The sequence below is a fragment of the Alosa alosa genome, chromosome 20, assembly GCF_017589495.1.
Source record: "Alosa alosa isolate M-15738 ecotype Scorff River chromosome 20, AALO_Geno_1.1, whole genome shotgun sequence".
NCBI classification, from domain to species: domain Eukaryota; kingdom Metazoa; phylum Chordata; class Actinopteri; order Clupeiformes; family Clupeidae; genus Alosa; species Alosa alosa.
The window spans coordinates 1524051-1545612 of NC_063208.1; the positions used below are offsets into that span (position 1 = coordinate 1524051).

The 21562-nt window shown below is 45.1% G+C and overlaps 1 protein-coding gene across 1 annotated transcript in view; it reads left to right on the forward strand.

The window, feature by feature from the left end:
• The first annotated feature begins 5032 nt into the window (after positions 1–5032).
• The window catches only part of zbtb10 (zinc finger and BTB domain containing 10), a 30116-nt gene continuing 13586 nt past the window's right edge, over positions 5033–21562 (forward strand). The window contains 2 exon segments of the mRNA XM_048230118.1: positions 5033–6038; positions 17486–18470. Of these exon segments, the coding sequence (XP_048086075.1) occupies positions 5313–6038; positions 17486–18470 (1711 nt within the window). The 5' untranslated portion in view covers positions 5033–5312.

Here is a 21562-nt window from a genome sequence, read left to right on the forward strand (position 1 = left end):
TCTAATCTATACCCTACTCTATACCCTACTCTATATTCTACTCTATAGTCTACTCATTAGCCTACTCTATACCCTACTCTATACCCTACGCTATACCCTACTCTATACCCTACTCTACTCTATACTCTACTCATTAGCCTACTCTATACCCTACTCTATACCCTACTCTATACCCTACTCTATACCCTACTCTCTATAGTCTACTCTATACCCTACTCTATAGCCTACTCTATACTCTACTCATTACCCTACTCTATACCCTACTCTATACCCTACTCTATACCCTACTCTATACCCTACTCTATAGCAGCTTCAGATGCACACACGCACGCGCAGACACTCCTCTCTGTTGTTGCCACGGTGCTCTGAGCGCTGTGAGCATTCTTTGCTGCGCGCTGAACCAACAAACCAGGGCACCAGGGCAGGGCACTCGGACTCGCCAGAGACACAATGGTGTTTACGGCCGCTGTCCTAGCACCGTCTGACCTGAAGCCCCCGGGATGATCCTCTTCTTTGGTTTGTCTCTGTTACCTGCCCTGAGTCCAGTTTCACCAGCGTTATGTGAAACCGCTCCACTGATGTGATATAATCATGGCTGATTCACAATGGCCTCTCTCTCTCTTCACCTCCCATTCTCTCTCTCCCTCTCCACCTCCCTTTCTCTCTCTCTCTCCTGATGAATGTGATATAACTATGGTTGATTCACAATATCTTCTCTATCTCTCTCTCTCTCTTTCGCTCTTTCTCTCTTTCTTTCTCTCTCCCTCTCTCTCTCTACCTGAGCCTGCTGCTATACATGACTCAAAATGTTCCTTTGTTGCCATGACAGCACTAGAAGAACAACCTTCCCTTCTACCTGCGGAATCTGTCCACAGTGAGGACTCCGAGCTGTTGATGGAGATCTTTCTGACACAGAGATTTGCTTCATGTGGCTACGCACTCTAGGGCTGCCTGGGTGCTGTTCCTAATTAAACAGACAGACAGCAACACGGCACGACACTGGGAGCAGCGCTTTGAAAACTGCTGTTGCGGCCGGAGTCTTGCAACACAGTGTGTGAACGTGTGGCTTTGGGTGGTGGGAGGGCAGGAGCATTGCTAAACGACGGCCTGTGGTCACATATCAACATCGGCCTGTGTTCACATATCAACATCGGCCTGTGTTCACATATCAACATCGGCCTGTGTTCACATATCAACATCGGCCTGTGGTCACATATCAACGCCTGAGGGCCCACAGGAGGAGGAGGAGCTATTGAGGGACAGATGAGAGAGGGAAAGAGAGAGAGAGCAGGTGAGAGGAAGAGGGGGATAGAGAGGGGTGGGGAGAGAAAGAGAGAGAAGGAGAATGAGAGAGGGGGGGGGGAGAGAGAGAGAGAGAGAGAGAGAGAGAGAGAGAGAGCTCAGACCCAGCACCAATGTCAGAGTGTGAAATCAGTCTGGGCTCAAATATGGAGGTGAATGCATTCTACTCTAGAGGTAGAGTCTGTGTGTGTGTGTGTGTGTGTGAGTTGTGTGTGCATTCTACTCTTCACTCTTCAACTCCACTTCCACTCTAACAGGTGGATGTTTGAGCATTAGCACAACAAGTTGAACAGATTTGTGTGTGTGTGTGTGTGTGTGTGTGTGTGTGTGTGTGTGTGTGAGTGTGTGTGTGTGTGTGTGTGTGTGTGTGCATTCTACTCTTCACTCTTCAACTCCACTTCCACTCTAACAGGTGGATGTTTGAGCATTAGCACTACAAGTTGAACAGATTTGTGTGTGTGTGTGTGTGTGTGTGTGTGTGTGTGTGTGTGTGTGTGTGTGTGTGTGAGTGTGTGTGTGTGTGTGTGTGTGTGTGTGTGTGCATTCTACTCTTCACTCTTCAACTCCACTTCCACTCTAACAGGTGGATGTTTGAGCATTAGCACTACAAGTTGAACAGATTTGTGTGTGTGTGTGTGTGTGTGTGTGTGTGTGTGTGTGAGAGAGCCAGATGCAGGAAACTGTGGGTGAACAAAATGAGCAGTCAGCAGATGGCAGTTCTGTAAGAACGATGGAAGTGTGTGTGTATGTGTGTGAGTGAGTGTGTGTGTGTGTGAGTATATTTTTTGTGTACCCAGACTTTGAAACTATATCTAATATATCTGATAGAGTAATACATATAACATATTTGTGACAGAGAGAGAAAGTGTGTATAGCTGTGTGTGTGTGTGTGTGTGTGTGTCCACACATGGCACAGAGTGAGTGAGTGAGTGAGTGATAGATAAATAGAGAGAAAGAGAGAGAGAGAGAGAGAGAGAGAGAGAGGGAGAGAGAGATAGAGAGGGAGAGAGGGAGAGAGAGATAGAGAGAGGGAGAGGGAGAGGGAGAGAGAGAGCGTAAAAGTGTAGAAGTGTAAAAGTATGTGGGGGAGTGAATGTGCAGAGAAAAGAATTCAGCTATTAGGTCCAGTTGCACTAATCTCAGTGGTGTCTGTGTGTGTGTATGTGTGTGTGAGAGAGACTAAAAGTGTGTGTGTGTGTGTGTGTGTGTGTGTGTGTGTGTGTGTGTGCTCAGTGGTTGGAGTGTTTGACTCCCATGCCGGTATATGTTGAGGTGGCGGGTTTTTGCGGGCCGTGAGTGGCGGACGAATTAAGACCTCTGTTACATACTGTATGTGTGAGAGAGACTAAAAGTGTGTGTGTGTGTGTGTGTTGGCCAATTCAGCTATTGGGTCGAGTTGCACTAGACTCAGTGGTGTGTGTATGAGGGAGAGTGTGTTGGTCCGTGAATTTCCACACAAAGATGTGTGTTTCCAATCTTATTTGCCTGCATGTGAGTATGTGTGTGTGTGTGCTGGTGAGTACACACACACACACACACACACACACTTCAGGAAGCCAAGGGTCACAGAGTCAGGACTGTCTGACCTGACACTCTTTATCTACAAACGGGCGATTCCAGACATAAGTACCGATCCTCACCAAAGTATCCCAGATCTATGCAACCTGTTAAACACACACTGAGGGCGACGACATGATTCTTTAAGGACAGATCCTGATGCGGAGCACAGCGCATGGGGCCCATAATGAGAGGAAGTACTCAAAGGATGAGGAACAATGTTGCCAAGTCTTTTGATGTGACATAAAAGGCAGTGCAGCAACTTATTTTGAAAACAAAACATTTCTTTAAAAGTCGCCGTGTTATTTCAAAATAGAAGCAACTTCACAACACTGTCTGAAACATATGCTACACGCCTCAATAGCTCGCGACTATGCTACAGGCAACGTGACATTCATCTAACGTGATGAACAGCTGACGCAACACAGTGTCATCGATGAAGATTAAACAACATTCACAGCATGTGACTTCTAGCATCCATTCAGTTACAATGCCCAAAAGTAAAAAAGAAACTTGTTAGAAGCACTAGACTCACAATCCACAGATTTTGGCGTGGCAATCAGGCTATTCGAATCCAAACTTCCTGAAAGCCACTAGTGACATGAAAAAAGAAAAGGATGCTGAATCACTGAGCGTTACAGTTGAAATGTTAGACTTTCGGATTCGATCATCATCATGATGGTACACTGCACGCACAGGGAGCAGCTGTTGACATCTACAGCCAATTGGCCGGAAGCTAACTAGCTAACCTAACTTTTCCGAGAGGCAAAGCCGAAGCAGTTTCAGGATTTCCTAATGCACAATCTGCACGAGAAATGGGCTCGGTTACCTTGATCGGCGTCCTCCATCATCGATTTGACGTTGACTCAGTTTCTTCTCACTTGTGTCTAGCTCCAGACTGCAGGTCCTCTCTCAGCTCTCTCCAGCAATCTCGGGCTCTCGTACACGCTGCCAGGCTGCTCTGAAGTGGGGTGGGGTCCCGTGTGTCGTCACTGCGCACGGCACGTAAAAATGTAAACAGAAAGAAGCACGTGGTTCTGTTGACGCCTGGTTCGCTTCTATTTTATAGTCTACTTTGTTCTCCCTAGTCTCTCTAAAGTTCCATATGAAGTGCGTGTCTTTTAAAAGATTATTACGTTAATTCTGTGTTTTCTTCTTACATACAATATAGAGTTTATTAGCCTGATGTATTTATGGGTGCGAGTATACTAGACTAATGCATAAGTGTGCAATAGGCTATTGGAATAATGGAATTTGGAAAATATCGGTTTTCAAGTAGCAAGTAGTTTAACTTACAAACATTCGATAAACAATGCAGGCCTAGTTTATATTTATATTGTATATTGTTTATATAGTTATTCCAAAATCTTGTATAAAGTATGTATGGGCCGCCCATACATAGACTATCATAATAGAACAAACCATTAGTCACCCTGGATACTGAGCACCCTGGCATCTCAATTGCCTTCTGTGGATTTAGACATGACACTAGCAGGACTTAACACCCCGACTATTAGTGGCCTGACGGTATGATCCTCCCTGTTTACAGGCTACAATTGGAAACTAGACACCGACATCCACGGTATTGACAATTCCATTTACATCCGTGATGAGTGCGAGATAAAGAGCGCCACCTACTGGACAAAATATGGAGAGCAGGCGAAGTAAAACATGCATTATCTTTTTAGTAGCCTAATCATGATTATGTAAATTGGAACAATATCTTAGACCTTTGGTAAGGTATAGGTCTACATACATAGATCTATATCATCATGAGCATGCTATTATCCAATAACTCCTGGTCTTTTTAACTATCCTTAAAAATAAATAATACATATATTGAACAATAATCATTACACTTTAAATAAGGCAACGTTATGTTTTTGAAAATAAATGATCAATTGCTTGTTTCTACTTGCGATAGCTTGCTTTACTTTGCCCGTGCGCAGCCATTCATTACCATAACACGGGCGACACGCGCCTTCGTGTGTAATTCGGAGTGCCCTAACTCCGCAAAGTAGGGGGTATGAAAGACAGAGGGTGATTTATTTGTTAAAGGCGAGCAGTTTCAAAGGTGAAAAGCAGGCGGTACAAGGGTGCAGTCGCCACAAAAGACCCCTTGCTGTCCGCGTCACCCCCCCTCCCCATCTTCCTTTAGGCGAGCCCCCACGACCCCCCTTACTCTGGCCGAGATGCATTGTGGGGAAAGTCGTTGCCATTCGACCTCTGCGGGGCCTGCGCGGACGCACATAGAACCCTGAAATTCATTATGCGTTTAAAACCCTTATTTATTTCCGCATAACCTACATACTCTCGCAAGGAGGCCAAAGCGGAAAAACAACGATTTTACAAAATTCTAAATACTTCGTTGCAACCATCAATAGACTGTAGGGATTTCTAATTAGCCGGAAAGAATTTTGTTAAGACACTGTAGATTGTAATTTATTAAGAAAATGTCCGGAGAGAGAAACCGCAGGTCGCTGGCTTTCCGAGGAGGTGGATTAGCCGCGACCGGTCCCAGTGGCAGCGGAGGCAGCAACAGTAACAGCTGGGAGGCCCAGGCTTGTCAGGACCGACATTTGAACGGGAACAGGCCAGATCAAGACGAGGATAGGGTTCTGGGGGCAAAAGGACCATCGCTTGGGAAAGTAGAGGGTGGGGGGTCCGTCGGCGATAGCACAGAACCAGAGGCGGAGGAAGAAGAGGACCCGGAAGGGGGCAACTCGCTAGGTGGGGACGGTGGAGAAGACCGGGTCGGCTGGACGACAGTGACGGTCGGAGAAGACGGGTCTAGGGAAGGTGGCATTTGGACACAGGGGAACGGCCTGAACACGGAGGATCGTACTGGCTTAGGGACCGGTGCCACGGGATCTGAGGACGATAAAGGCGAAGCCGGGAGCAGGGGAGATACGGAGGAAACGGGTGTCAGGAAACCTTGGGTAGAAATGAGACCGCAAACGCTACTCCAGAAACACTCGCTATTTCAAGGCTCCTGGTTACAGGAATTTCCATGGCTAAAATTCTGCCAAGAGACTGGACTTATGTCCTGTTCCTGGTGTCACAACATTGCCACTAACAACAGCGATGAGCTGGTCAAAGGCAGTCGGAATTACAAGCGGGCCTTGCTGCTGAGACATCACCTGTCCTCGGAACACAGGCGGAATGACCCGACAAAACAGGTATGGGGATCTTTGGGGGCTCTGTGTAACTGTCAACAAAGTGGCATAAGTTTTTGCAAAGTGGTTGTTGTGGACACGGTATGGGGATTTTTTACTTAAATGGACAAAAAATGTCTTATATTTTAGACTGAATTGGTTCTTCGGATAGCTAGCAGGCAAAATGGTAACGATAGGCTAAGGTAGCCTGCCACAGCTAGCCAGCTAACGTTAGCCGTCATCCTAACCTAGGAAGCTATGGATAGCTTGGTTGTGAGTTTAGTTAGCATTACGTTACGTTGGTTAGCTCTCACTGATAGTAAGCTATGTTAGATTTTCATGGACCCTACATTTGGACAGCCTCTTCACTGTCCATTAAAATTCACAATACTCGTGGGTAGTGAGAATGTTTGCTTATTTTGTTGACTTAAAAGTTGGGCTACGTCAATGTTAGCTTATCGTCAGCATTACTTGTCATTAATGTACCACCGCTAGCGCACTTAGGGTAACTCGATTAGCTGTTGGTTTGAAGTCGCCACCGGCTTGTCAACCACTGTAGAAACGTAGCACTAGATGTCATTATATTCTAGCAGTGATGTGTGTTAATGCAAATAGTGTGTTTGGCACGGAAAAGATTCATAAACGGCGGTAACCAATGTTGCATTGCCTTTTGACAGGCTAGGAAGCGTCACCTGACATCCAACATCATATTAGTGTAATGTGTGACCAATTAAACATGGCTCATCATCAATAGCCACTATTGTTCTCCCGCGGTGTATTCCGTATCGGACCGCAATTATCAACCCAAGCCCGTTGCTGTGGCAACTAACTTGATTGCCAGAGGTCACACAATGGCATGGGCTTGACCCTAAAGTCATTGGGGAGCCGCACCCCGACCCAACCCATCCCAACCCCCTCCGCTTTGAAAAGTGACCTCCTCCACCTTTCCGTCTACCCTGAAGGGCAGCTACATTAGAGCCATTGTGCTAGATGACTCCCCAAAATCCATACATGGCAGAATGTCACCGGCTACGTTAGGCTGGTGTAAATCACCTTCCACTCATTAAGACGCCCGCGCGGACGTGCAGTGGAGTGCATACGACCAGGGGGGATTTAAAACCCATGCATCACGTGACACCGTGACCTGTAACTCTTAGGTCGGCTCCAGAATTGGAGATCAATACAGCTGAATTTTGTAAAGGCACATACAGGCCTCTCATTAGATTCAGGACACCTGGTGTGGTGTTGGGGGAAGCTCAGCATAATAAAATAATAAAATGTTTTATTTATATATAAAATAATAACATTAATAACATTATTATATATAATATATGCAGTTGGGTTTGGTACATAAAGTACATAAAGAATATGTAGGAGATGTATCTATCCACCTGTTTGGGTTTGTATGTAGGAGGAGTCCTGGCATGCTGACCACAGGCCTGTTGTGGTTGGACAGGACTCCCATCAGTGTGATCAGTGCAATCCTTTTAAATTGGCCAGTTGAGGCAAATAAAACAGATCACTTTAATAAGAGTGACTTAGAAGGCCCCCCCCCCCCACCCCCGCACACACACACACACTCGCCGCCCCCATCTCTAATTAGGAGCGAAAGCGCTGGGTGGGGATTACGGCTCCTCCTTAGCAACAAGGTCGTTAAGATGCCATTTTAGGCTTTGGACAACAACATTATGCTCTTTGTTTTGTGAGGTTTAAGCCAGCGTCCTGAAAGGCAAGATCATCATCGTGCAAGTTGAACGAGAGAAGCACACTTCTCATTGTTTATTTGTGTTCAGCCACATTAGGCGACATGACACAAACACATTTGGCCTCAGTTTCTTTTCTTCCTCGTGGATGCGGTTTGATCAATCAGACCTCAGCCGAAGGGGAAGATGCGCGCTGTTGATGTAGCACGCTAAGCTACGCTACGCTAAGGAAGCTGTTCTGGCCTCCACAGCTGTGCTGAGGGCCTAACTCAATTAGACGGACAAGGAGAGAGAGGGGGTTACCAGGGGAGCCGGAACACTGGAGAGCCTGTGGTCACTCCACACACACACACACACATTATACACACACACACCCTCCACAACTGAACCCAAGTCACTGTAGTGCTGCTGTCTGAGAGGGGGAGATACACAGGCACAACGGAGTTTAGAGAGAGATTGCAACACACACACACACACACACACACACACACACACACACACAGCTTACACATGCAGTCATTGTAGGGTTTGGAGAGTGTTAAGGAAAGAGACAAGCAGACACACACACACACACACACACACAGCTTACACATGCAGTCATTGTAGGGTTTGGAGAGTGTTAAGGAAAGAGACAAGCAGACACACACACACACACACACACACGAGAGAGAGAAGAGGCAGGGAGGAATCCTCCATCAGCGAGCTGTGCGTATTGTTTGCAGGGCCTGGAGGCTGGCGTAGTCTTCCCACACCTCAGGCCAGCACACTGCTGCATTGTTTGTGCATCTGGGAAAGGAATGGGGTGGGGTGGGGTGGGGAGGGACAGGGAGGGGTACACACACACACACACACGGAACACAAGTGCCGTGGCTGTTGTCTGGGGACAATGGCGGTCACCCTCTTTCTGTTTCGGCCCTAAAGTGTACCCATGCTGCAGGCAGCATTCTCTGAGTGGATCCTCCCTGTGTGAGTGTGTGTGTGTGTGTGTGTGTTTGAGAGTGTGAGTGTGTGTAATGTTGACTGGTTCACAAGGAAGCTTGTAGTCATAGCACCCACGGAGGAGGAATGAAAGCTTGTATGGTAGGAGCTGCAGAAGTGGAACACTAGTGGTTACACACATACATACACACACACACACTCTCTCTCTCTCTCACACACACACACACACGGTCAAATGACCTGGTTCTCTATCCTGGCTGCACCTGTGACTTTCGGTTCAGTGTGGAACTGGAACTGTGTGTGTGAGTGTGAGAGAGTGTGAGTGTGAGAGTGTGTGTGGAGTGAGAGAGTGTGTGTGAGAGAGTGAGAGAGAGAGAGAGTGAGAGAGAGAGAGAGAGAGAGAGAGAGAGAGAGAGAGAGAGAGAGAGAGAGAGAGAGAGAGAGAGAGAGAGAGAGAGAGAGAGAGAGAGAGAGAGAGAGAGAGAGAGAGAGAGAGAGAGAGAGAGAGAGTCTGAGAGGCTTCAGACTCAAGACAATCTATTGTTTATACGTCAGATGATTTGGCCTCTAAATCAAACAGATGCAAGGGAATAAACCTAGCCATCTGTGGAAGTTTTATATTTTACCACACACTCATTTGGATACCCTGACAAGTGTGTGTGTGTGTGTGTGTGTGTGTGTGTGTGTGTGTGTGCGGGCGGAGTGGAGGGGTTCTCAACGGCATCTGTGCTGCAGTACTTACACGTGGCACATCTGGAGAAAGGATGAGCGTGTGTGTGTGTCTGTCTGTCTGTGTGTGAGTGTGTGTGTGTGTGTGTGTGTGTCTGTGTGAGAGAGTGCGAACAGGAGAGACCTCTGATCCTGGACCTGTATGGAATTGTCTTTGTCACACACACAGACACACACAGACACACACAGACACAGAGCTGGTGAACGGCACCAAACACTGAAAACACCCCACCACAAGTGTTCCTGTGAAAAACAAAAGGCTTCGGTAGACACTGAAACTGCCGGTTGGCCAAAACAAACAGTGCTTATTTATCTCCCCAAAACATCTCACATGCCCCTCATCGCTCACACACACACACACTCTCTCTCGCATCTTGCATGCCCCTCACACACACTCTCACACACACACACACACACTCTCGCATCTCGCATGCCCCTCACCACTCACACACGCACACACACTCTCTCACATCTCGCATGCGTAATTAGCATTATATTATATTATATAGATTGCCACGGGGCAAGTTTGCTACGTCAAAGTAAACCGCTATTTTAAGCCACTGACAAGGCTATCATCAAAATATCAATCCAGAACTGTGATACTAAGGAGAGGGTCATGCATTCATCATTTATAGACATGATTTTTATTTGTAGGTGTAAGAAAGGTTTTTTTTTAAAAATACTTTGATATCAACATTGAGAGTAGTTAGTGCAACATTCGATAATCGACTTCTTCTAGCAAGATGGTGGAGACCGAACTTAGGTAATGCACTGACTGCACTAATAGTCAACGTCGTTTTGGTCATCAACAAAAGTTTATACTTTAGACGGGAGTTGTCATTTAAGGCTAATTCTTAAATGTTTCAAATCTCTTTCAACACGCTTGCCGATAACCGCTAGCTGTTGCTCCTTTGTGATGTAAGGAATTTATGATGTGTCATTGTGACAGGCACAGTTGAGAATGTAGAACGCTCTTTCTTTGTGATGTGAGCCATTTAGATTGGTGTTTCTCTGTGATGTAATAATTTGTCTCGGCATGTTCCCTCAGACAATTTAGTGACGAAGTGCAGAAGTGCACATGGGGATGTGAAAAAGGTGTGTGAGACTGCGGGTATGTGTGTGTGTGTGTGTGTGTGTGACTGCGGGTACAGAGTGGTGTGTGTGTGTGTGTGTGTGTGTGTGTGTGTGTGTGTGTGTGTGTGTGTGTGTGTGTGTGTGTGTGTGAGAGACTGTACAGAGTGGTGTGTGTGTGTGACTGCGGGTACAGAGTGGTGTGTGTGTGTGTGTGTGTGTAATTTAGGGCCTTTGAGTAGTGCAGCACAAAAGCAGAGTCGTCTACACAAAGCAGCAGTGGGGCTGATCCCTGGGGAGAGAGCTGGCATTGTGAGGGCTAAAGAGTGGTGTGTGTGTGAGTGTGAGTGTGTGTGTGTGAGTGTGTGTGAGGGCTAAAGAGTAGTGTGAGTGTGTGTGTGTGAGGGCTAAAGAGTAGTGTGTGTGAGTGTGTGTCAGTGTGTGTGTGTGTGTGTGAGGGGTAATGGCCTGCACTGCCCGCCTGCCCACTCTCTGCCATGCCTGTGCCTCACCAGGCCCTAAGAGCTGGAGCGCGCAATAACCCCATTCCACATCCTCGTGTGTGTGTGTGTGTGTGTGTGTGTGTACATCAGCCTCCGCTTAGCCAGTCCAAGAGGCTGGTAATAAACCCATCCCTACTCCAGCAGTCCGTGCCCCCCTGTGTGTGTGTGTGTGTGGGGTGGGGATAACCCCATCCCACAGCAGTTCCAGCAGTAGTGTGTGTGTGTGTGTGTGTGTGTGTGTGTGTGTGTGGGGGGGGGGGTATAACCCCATCCCACAGCAGTTCCAGCAGTAGTGTGTGGGGTGGGGTGGGGGGGGACAGCCTCCACCCCTGAGAAATGGATTTAATCTGAGTTGCTGGTGCAAAAACCCAGCTGTGTGGAAGAGCTTGTGGAGGGGGATGGAGTGTGTGTGTGTGTGTGTGGGTTAGTGGGGGGAGGCAGAGTGGATATGCTGAAGCCAGAGCTATATAAATTACAGTGGATTAGGACATCTGCTTTGCAATTCAAAAAAAAATGTGAGTCAGAAATACATGCGCACGCGCACACACTCTCGCGCACACACACAGACACACTAATGCACTAGGTACCAGCCGGCCGGTGTGTGTGTGTGTGTGTGTGTGTGTGTGTGTGTGTGCTTTACCCTTCTGTGAGGAGGAAGTAGTAGCGGTGCCTCCAGCCACTTCTCTCACTGTGTGTGTGTGTGTGTGTGTGTGTGCGTGTGTGTGTGTGTGTGTGTGTGCGTGTGTGTGTGTGTGTGTGTGAGTGGTGGGTTTCGCTGGAAAGCCTGGTCCCACAGTGTGGCACCTCATTAACCTGCTTAACCGGTTCTCCGCTCAGAGCTGCTGTCATCAGATCCCATCCTTTGTGTTTACAGTGGACAGGGGCCTTACCTGTGTGTGTGTGTGTGTGTGTGTGTGTGTGTGTGTGTGTTTGCTGTAGACTCGGTTTTAAACCTCTCTATGTGTGTGTGTGTTTGCTGTTGACACTACCCTAACACTATGTATGTGTGTGTGTGTGTGTGTGTGTGTGTGTGTGCATGCATACCTGCGTGTGTGTGTGTTTATGTGTGTGCGTGCGCACGTGTGTGTGTGTGTACGTGTGCATACCTGCGTGTGTGTGTGTGCGCACGTGTGTGTGTGTGTGTGTGTGTGTACGAGTGCATACCTCTGTGTGTGTGTGAGAGAGTTTGCTGTGGACACAGCCCAGAAACATGGCTGGAAGGAGTGTTGTGCCATCTCTGCTATTATTGGGCATAAAAAAAAAGGTTTGGTTCCTGTTGGTTGTCAGTTGAGGCCATGGGTCGGTAGGGATTTTTTTTTTTGTTTTAGTTTTTTTTCCCCCCAGTGGCAGTAAGGGATAGGTAGAAAATCAGTCCCTCCAGGATTTTGTGAGTTTTTTTGAGACTGTTGCGACCTAAAATGCCTGGATGGAAGTTGCGGTGTTTTTAGCTGTTTCTTGTGGAGAAATTGCGGGAGGAAGTGAAAATTGCAAAAATAGTTGCGTTTTTTTATTTTTTTTTATTTAGGGCAATTAAGGTTAGTAAGACCAAAATCACACTGATAATCTTGATGCTTATTAAAAAAGGATAATCAAAGGTAAACAGTAAGGATTGCAGAAAATCAAAGTAGGCCTACTTTATTTGAGAAAATGCTTTGACTGAGGTAATTCACAAAGCAGTATAACCTTTTGTAGAACTGTCCAAAAAAAGACAGTCACCTAAAGAGATGGCATCATGTCATATGTTTCAATACATTCATATATTTTGTAATTCATATTAAGTTCATATCTTTTAATAATTCATAGTCTGTAGCCTGCATAATTACTAATAGCCAAGTAAGTATCTAGTAATTTCATATTGATTTAAACTATTTGACTACACTTCTGTTTAATGTCATTACATTGGTGGTGTACGCCTAATTGACTGCCTGCCACTTTTAAGGACGTGAGAGTAGCCTAATTACATTTCTGAGTGGATTGAAGGCTTGCATCTCACTGTGTTTCGCCTGAGTGTAAATCACTTTTGCATAGTGCATTACCATATGTGGATGCAATTGGGAATGTCTTCTATGTCATTAGTTAAAATAAATGTTAAAAAAACAACTCGAATGAAATCATTCTTGGATCATAGAAGAGGTAAATGTCTTGCAATTTTATTCATTTATTTTATTTTGGTAGCACTACTCAAACTAAGCCCACAAGCTAGCAAATATGACATAAGCTAAAAGGACATATCCAGGTAAACGTTTGCCAATGGGTTGCATAGCTTACTCAAATGTCAGTAAACCAAGTAGGCCTTAATTAACTTACTTTCATAGGCTAGGTAGGTTAGCAACACCAGGTTGAGAGATGCAAGTAAGCAGGTCATTAATGTTAGCCTTCTATTTATTGTCATCAAAACTGCAGAGGAACGAACACGTTAGGGCAGTCTTTTGGTGTCATATTCAGAAGGCGCAGAAGTAAGTGTGCCATCTGGTTCAATATTCTGCGCGAGGGACTGTTGCGGTAGGTGACATTTCACGGTGAAACTACGATGATTGGTCAAATTTGCGAAAAAGTTGCAGTGTTTGGACAAAATTGCGAGTGCCTTGGTAAGTGACGTTGATTTGTCAAGCTCAGGCATCAACCCCCCATACTTTTTCCACCTCATATGTTTTATTTGCTTTGTACGCAACCCTGTTACAAATACAAAATAGCATGAAAAAAAAGTATATTTTGTAAATATTTTTCAGTAAATCCTTTTTCATTCAATAAAGGGAGTCATTTTACACTGAATAGTTAGGTAAGACTGTTAATATATATTATATATGTTAATTCGACTAACTATCAAAGGCTTAATTATCTTCAATTTGAACAGTGACATACAGTTTTTTTAATAATTCCAGTATATATTCTCAAATATACTTAGATACATTGTGCATATAATCATAAGCTGTTCTAAGGACTATAGATGTCATTTTTTGTGTGATGGCAAAAAAAACATTATTTATCCTTATTTTAACAAAAATGTTTTTGTAACAGGGTTGCAAATTGAGTCATAACATCATAAATCTGTAGAAATCCATTAGAAATTCTGATATTAGGCCTATCTATTGCAAATAATCACAAATATATAACCAAATTTGTTTATTTTCAGCTGTAATTGAATCTCAACATGAATTGTGGCACGCTATGCTGCAATGACGCTGTACTAACAGAAGAAATTCTGGCAATTTATTTAAAATATGTAAATAATGTTTAATTATGCAAATAAATTTATTTATAAATATATCATAGTTAACAAAAAATACCCTGATAACTATGATAATAACCTTTACTTAATCTTTACTTAACCGTTACTTTTAATTAGAGTAACAGGGTTGCGAGTAACAGGGTTGCGAATTAATGCTAATATAGCATCTACCTTATGAACAGAAGCTAGCTGGGAAATTTTACCAAGGTCAAGGACCAATGTGGTTATACAAATACAAATACAGAAAATAAAAATGTTAATTATTCAACATTAATCTTAAAACATGAGTAACAGGGTTGCGTGGTTAAGCTTTACATACTCAATTATCCCGAAAAGTTTGAAAATATATTAAAATTGCAAGAGTGTTTTTTGAAAATGATTGGATGATGTAATTTCTTGTTTGTAATATGACATAATATTTTAACCCTTCATCAGCCAGGCAAAAATGGTATTGGTAACAGGGTTGCATGCACATTCGGGGACACAACTTCTTGGCACAATAGATGGTATTCAAAATATGTTATAATCAAAGAAATTCTTTTTTACAGATACAATAGATGCACATCCACAAAATACTGCAAAAGATAATATATTAAAGACTTATTTTAGCTGTTCAATTTGGTTTAAAAGTTGGTCATCAGGGCCGGGACAGGATAAAACCCCATTTTAAGGGTGTTCCAGAACTAATCGGTGTTTTTAATCATGTAAAGGAACCCCTTTTCCCCAGCAGATTATTATGTTTTGCTTTATGACAGTTTCACTCGCAGGTTATGTGAACAATTATGTTATTTTGGACTTGAGTATTTAAAATATCGGGGACACACACACACCAAATGTCCTCTAATTCTGGAATGTCCCATATAGTATAGTGTATATAAGGAATATTATTTTATATTGAAATCGATCGAAATTACATCTCAATCTCGAACTTCGAACTTAAAAGTAGAATCGACGATGCAGCCACACCCCCAATGTCACGTCCTGCATGTATGCCAAGACACACAAACGCACACGCACGTGCTGAACTGCAGCGTCCTCTAATTTTAGGCTGCAGCCAGTTAAAATATACACATCAACCTACCGAAATCAAAGCCCCTCTTGCTACTTTGAAATCACCGGTGTGAAAGTATTCATTCATTCACGTCAATTAAAACTAACTTAGCCTACTCAACTTAGCAAGTGAAAAGGTGATCTAGTTACAGTCCAAAGTTACTTTAAGGCTTAAAATGCACATTGATAAGTACATATTCCATGAACACTAACCTTGGGTCTCTTCGGATTGTGCTGAAACAATCAAATTATCATTCTGTGTTGTTTCATTTCACTATGTTCACGTCTCTGTTTTAGCCTAATGTTAGTTGTGTTTACATTACAACCTCGCGGTTGGAACGGTTTCAAAATAAAAAGCGGTTTCAAAATAAAAGCCCCCGGAAACAGAAAAGGAAAAGTCCAAAAAGAGTAAATAACATAAGGGATGCATTAATAGTAATATTAAAAAAAAGATTGAAAATCGAATCGTGACTTTAAAATCAAAAATTATATCCAATGGAGGATTTGGAGTAGTGCTGCCACTAACGACTAATTTTCTAACGACTAATTTTTCGATTAGTCGACTAATTTAAACGACTAATTTTCAAGTCAAAAATCAAGTGTTTGTTATTTCGTTGTGTCCATTTTATTTTGAACTCAACTGAAGGGGAAACATAAAATATAGATCATTCTACTTTTGTTTGAAGCTTATTAAGTGAACTGTTCAAAAACATTATGTGTAAAAAAACATCCATTTAAAATGCTACCATCAGATCTAATGTCAGACCTTTGATATACTTTATTTGTATGCCAGTGTTGCAATGGACAAAGACAATGTTCAATGTTTGTCAAACTTCTTTGACCTGAGGGCCGATCATGGCACCTACACGAACCCACCCCCTATCAAATTATCATTATATCACATCACAATTATTATTATGCTATATTGTTATACATGCACTTCAAAGCAGCCAATGTTTAAAGTGCAAAAAGTTTGTGAAAACAGAGGACTGCTTTACCAATGTAAAATATAATTACAATAGTTTCATTGCTTTTGCATGGTTGCATGATAAATACTTCTCAAAACAACAGCAATTATATGGGTGCCATTGTTTTTGGATGTTTCCCTCATGCAAGCATCATACACTGGTAGGCAAATGGAAAGAATATTGACATGATATTTAATTATGCCACAATAGCTTTTAGCCATGTTATGCAAATTTGACTATACAATACAATGCTAGATAGTGTATTAGTCTGTGCTCTTGTTTTTATTTTAAAGTTTGAGAAACGATGGTCTAGCCAACTTTGAAAGGCGACAGGAGTTGAGGACTTGGAAATGTCAGCATGTTCAAAACAAGTAGGCTATAGGCACTTTGTGCGTTTTACCACATAGGTTACCTCACTTTATCAGTTGGCTTGAACGCTAAAAAATAGCCAATGCATCGTGACTTATTGAACATGGGAAATAACGCGCACCTTGATTGTTGATATCACGGGCAGCGGCATATTCATTTTAACGTTTTGTTTTGTATGAATGAATAAATGACACGACGTTGCGTTGTCAACGTGAGCCACTCTTTTCACTACATTTATTGCAATTTCCACAATACTATATTAGTCAGAGTCTGGACTAGCGTACTAGCTTAAGCTTCCCTGCTGAACTGCCTAATAATGAATTGCGCTGAAAGCAGGCAGGCACGCAGCTTTGCTACATGCGTTTCCACTTGCGACCTTAGCAGGGTTTAAAACATGACTGCCAAAGTCTAAGTAGCCTGTTTAACATCCAAAGACAGTCGTCCTTTTCAAGAGTTAATAACATTACAGTGAGCCATTTGAGACGGGAGACCAAAAATAAATAGGTGGTCAATAGTAAAACGACTCTTCGACTAAAAAATAGTAATCGCAGCAGCACTAATTTGGAGAATCGTGACACCCCTAGTGTGTGTATATATATGTATAAGACCTGCTATACACCACTGAATAGAATGCTTATGAGGAAGACCTGCTGTATGTCACTTGTGTGTGTGTTTGTGTATGTATTCTACTGGACCCTTAATATTTGTGTCCCTGTATAAATAAATAAATAAATAAAGGTTAAATGGTGTGTGTGCTGTGGCGTTCCCTGTGGACACGGCCCTAACCCCTCTGTGTGTGTGCGCTGTGTGTGTGTGCTGTGATGTGTGTGTGTGTATGTGTGCTGTGGGTGTGTGTGTGTGTGTGTGTGTGTGTGTGTGTGTGTGTGTGTGTGTGTGTGTGCGTTCCCAGGACCCGGAGCGTGTGGAGAGTCCGGTGCAGGGCGAGGCGGACCTGGGTGAGGACTACCGGAGGGGACGCCCGCAGGACGAGAGCTCCTACTGCTACCAGCTGCTGCAGGAGCTGGACAAGCAGCGCAAGAGCGGCATCCTGTGCGATGTCAACATCGTGGTCAGCGGACAGGTCTTCCGCGCCCACAAGAACATCCTGGTGGCCGGCAGCCGCTACTTCAAGACGCTCTACTGCCTGACGCGTAGCGAGGGGCCTGCGGGGGGGGGCGGGGCGTCCGGCGGCGAGCAGTCCGGTGTCACGCACCTGGACGTGGTGGCCGTGCAGGGCTTCTCCGTCATCCTGGACTTCCTGTACTCGGGCAACCTCCTGCTGACCAGTCAGAATGCCATCGAGGTGATGTCCGTGGCCAGCTACCTGCAGATGACCGAGGTGGTGCAGTCCTGCCGGGCATTCATCAAGGACGCCTTGAACATCAGCATCAAGGAGGAGGCGCCCGACTCCGTGGTGGTGGACTACAACAAGCGCCGCATGGTGGCCAAAGACGGAACTACATGCGGAGGAGGAGGAGGAGGGGGGTCGGACAGGAAGCCCAGCAACTTCTGGGCCACCAGCATCCTGTCCAAGCTGTCCATCAAGGCCAGCACGCAGGTGAAGGAGGAGCCGAGCGACGCCAGCGAGGTGTCGGCCAACGACAGCGGGGCAGCGGGTGGAGCGGACACGCCCGAGTCCACGGAGGAGGCAGAGATGACCGGCGCGGCGCGGGGGGGCGGCCCGGTGTTCGTCTGGAACGAGCCGGCGCTGGCCACGGGCGTGAGCGTGAAGGCAGAGCCCGGGAGTGGACGCAGGAAGAGGCAGACCACGCGGCGCTTCGTCTACAACATCCCCCCCGAACCTGAGCCCGAGGAGGGCTTCGACGAGGGCATGTTCGTCCAGCCATCCGCCTCCTACACACGCGAGGACTTCTCCTTCCTGTCCGACAACGCCGGTAGGTCCACACACACACACACACACACACACACAAACACAAAGCGAAAGTGTACAACTGGTGTATTAACCTCAAATAAAGGTCACCTTTAAAGCACTGTCCCCACTTCTGTCCAGAAGAAGCTTGTTATTGGTGCTGCTGTGTCACCAACGATCATAAAGTACGTAGAATTGTACACGCGCTCAGATTCACCAGTTCTATTGGTCAGTCATAAAGTACGTAGAACACAGATTCACCAGTTCTATTGGTCAGTCATAAAGTACGTAGAACACAGATTCACCATTTCTATTGGTCAGTCATAAAGTACGTAGAACACAGATTCACCAGTTCTATTGGTGAGCTGCCCAACCAGCTCCCAGGGCTGGAAATGTGTTTCATGTGTCCAGCAGCACATAAGGTCTGTACCAGCCAACCAGTGATCAGGTTATTATAATCTACCTTAAATTACACACACACACACAGACACACACACACACACACACACACGGCCACACACACACGGACACACACATACACACACACACACACACACGGACACAGAAAGGTGCTCAGAGAGCAGTGAAGAGCGGTGTATTGGGAGCTGGAGCTGCTTCTGCAACATCACACACTGCATTCCTGTGTCTGATAAGGCTTCCAGAGAATACTTTCATTTCAAACTGTGTGTGTGTGTGTGTGTGCCCCTGTGTGTCTCTCTCCCTCTCTCTCTCTCTCTCTCTGATATTGTTTGTATAAAGTGGGGATAGTATGTTAGTTGTTTTGAGTTTGTGTTGTTTGTTGTCAAATCAGCACACTTGATGCTTGTTATGGTCATTCTAGGTGCTGTTCTGTGCAGATGTTAATTCTGATACCGGGTGCTGTGTGTGTGTGTGTGTGTGTGTGTGTGTGTGTGTGTGTTACACCCAGCTCTTGAACTGTAGCTGTATATTTTGCATTTTTATTGGGCACTGTTTATCACCGTCTGAATGAAGATAGGGGTGTGTGTGTGTGTTGGCTGTTTCTGCCCATACAGAGATAGTGCCACAGAGGAGGGCTGTACTCCGCTGCCAGGTCTCACTCCCACACACACACACACACACTCAGCAGTTGGATTTATGGGTGTTAGTTCTTGGGTGTTTTCCCAACAAGACTGCTGCTTCTCTCTCAAACACAACACACCACAACACAACACCCTATCTAAACTTCCCTCAATGCATACACTTCCAAACTACACACACCATCCCATTTTCTTCCCTGGACACACACACATACACACACACACACATCTGTGCAGATGTTAACTCTGATACCGGGTGCTGTGTGTGTGTGTGTGTGTGTGTGTGTGTGTGTTGTTACACCCAGCTCTTGAACTGTAGCTGTATATTTTGCATTTTATTGGGCACTGTTTATCACTGTCTGAATGAAGATAGGGGTGTGTGTGTGTGTTGGCTGTTTCTGCCCATACAGAGATAGTGCCACAGAGGAGGGCTTGCACCCGCTGCCAGGTCTCTCACACCCACACACACACACACTCAGCAGTTGGATTTATGGGTGTTAGTTCTGGGTGTTTTCCCAACAAGACTTTTCGCTTTCCTCTCAAACACAACACACCACAACACAACACCCTATCTAAACTTCCCTCAATGCATACACTTCCAAACTACACACACCATCCCATTTTCTTCCCTGGACACACACACATACACACACACACAGGCCCTGTGAGGTGCAAAGCTGCAGTGGCTCCAGGACTCTAATCCCCTGTAATACTGAGGGACTGTCCCCACCATTCCAAATATTGACCCAGGCAGATTGCAGCTGGAGCCCAGCTACTTAGCAGCGTGTGTGTGTGTGTGTGTGTGTGTGTGTGTGTGTGCGGTGGTAAACCCTAAGTGTGTAAGGTGATACTCTACTGGGGCCTCACCCGCTTATTCACACATCATAACTGTAACCGCAGTTCACACACACACACACAGAGAGAGAGAGAGAGATCAGAGTAATATGAATGCTCACACACATCTAAAGTGGCTTATAAACACATGTTACACATTTTATATTGGAGACAGTAGGAGGTCCCATAGGATTCCCATTTACTAGTAGGAGGTCACATAGGATTCCCATTTACTAGTAGGAGGTTACATAGGATTCCATTTACTCTCTCTCTCTCACACATACACTGTCTTTCTCACACACACACACACACACACACACACACACACACACACACACACACACACACCATATTCACACACACTCTTTCTTACACACACCACACACACACAGAGAGAGAGAACTCACATGTTTAATCTGCCCCTGCTGCTATCCCAGAATAGTTGGGGTGTAGTGGACACAGACACAGAGAAGCAGTTAGGGTTTGTGTGTGTGTGTGTGTGTGTGTGTGTGTGTGTGTGTGTGTGTGTGTGTGTGTGTGTGTGTGTGTGTGTGTGTGTGTGTGTGTGTGTGTGTGTGTGTGTGTGTGTGTTCATTTGAAAAATTTCATTAAACTAATATAGTTATGACCTTGAGGTAACTGTTACTATGGAAACTGACTTGCTCTCCCAACCTTTTTTTCTCTTTGTGAGAGCAGCACTGAAGGAAGTGTGTGTGTGTGAGTGGGAGAGAGTGGGAGAGAGATAGCGACTATGTGTGTGTGTGTATTTGTGTATACGTGCATGTGTATGTGAATGCATTAGTGCAAGTGTGTGTGTGTGTGTTTGTTCACTGGTGAGCATCAGGTGAACATGATCTCCTAACACAATAACAACCCCCTCCAGCCTCACACACTCTCACACACACTCTACCCTCTGCTCCTCTGCTGATGTAGCCCAGCGACTCCCATTCCAATATGGATCTCTATGCTCTAGTCCAGGACTAGTGTATGTTCTACATTCCAAAATGGATCTCTATGCTCTAGTCCAGGACTAGTGTATGTTCTACATTCCAATATGGATCTCTATGCTCTATTCCAGGACTAGTGTATGTTCTACATTCCAAAAGGTAGGCATTAGAACAGCAAGGCCTTAACAGCACTCTGGTCAGTCTAGAGCAGCTGGTTAACAGAACTGAATAGCAGATGAGTCTAGAACCGTGCTCCCCACACTACGGCCCCCCAAAAC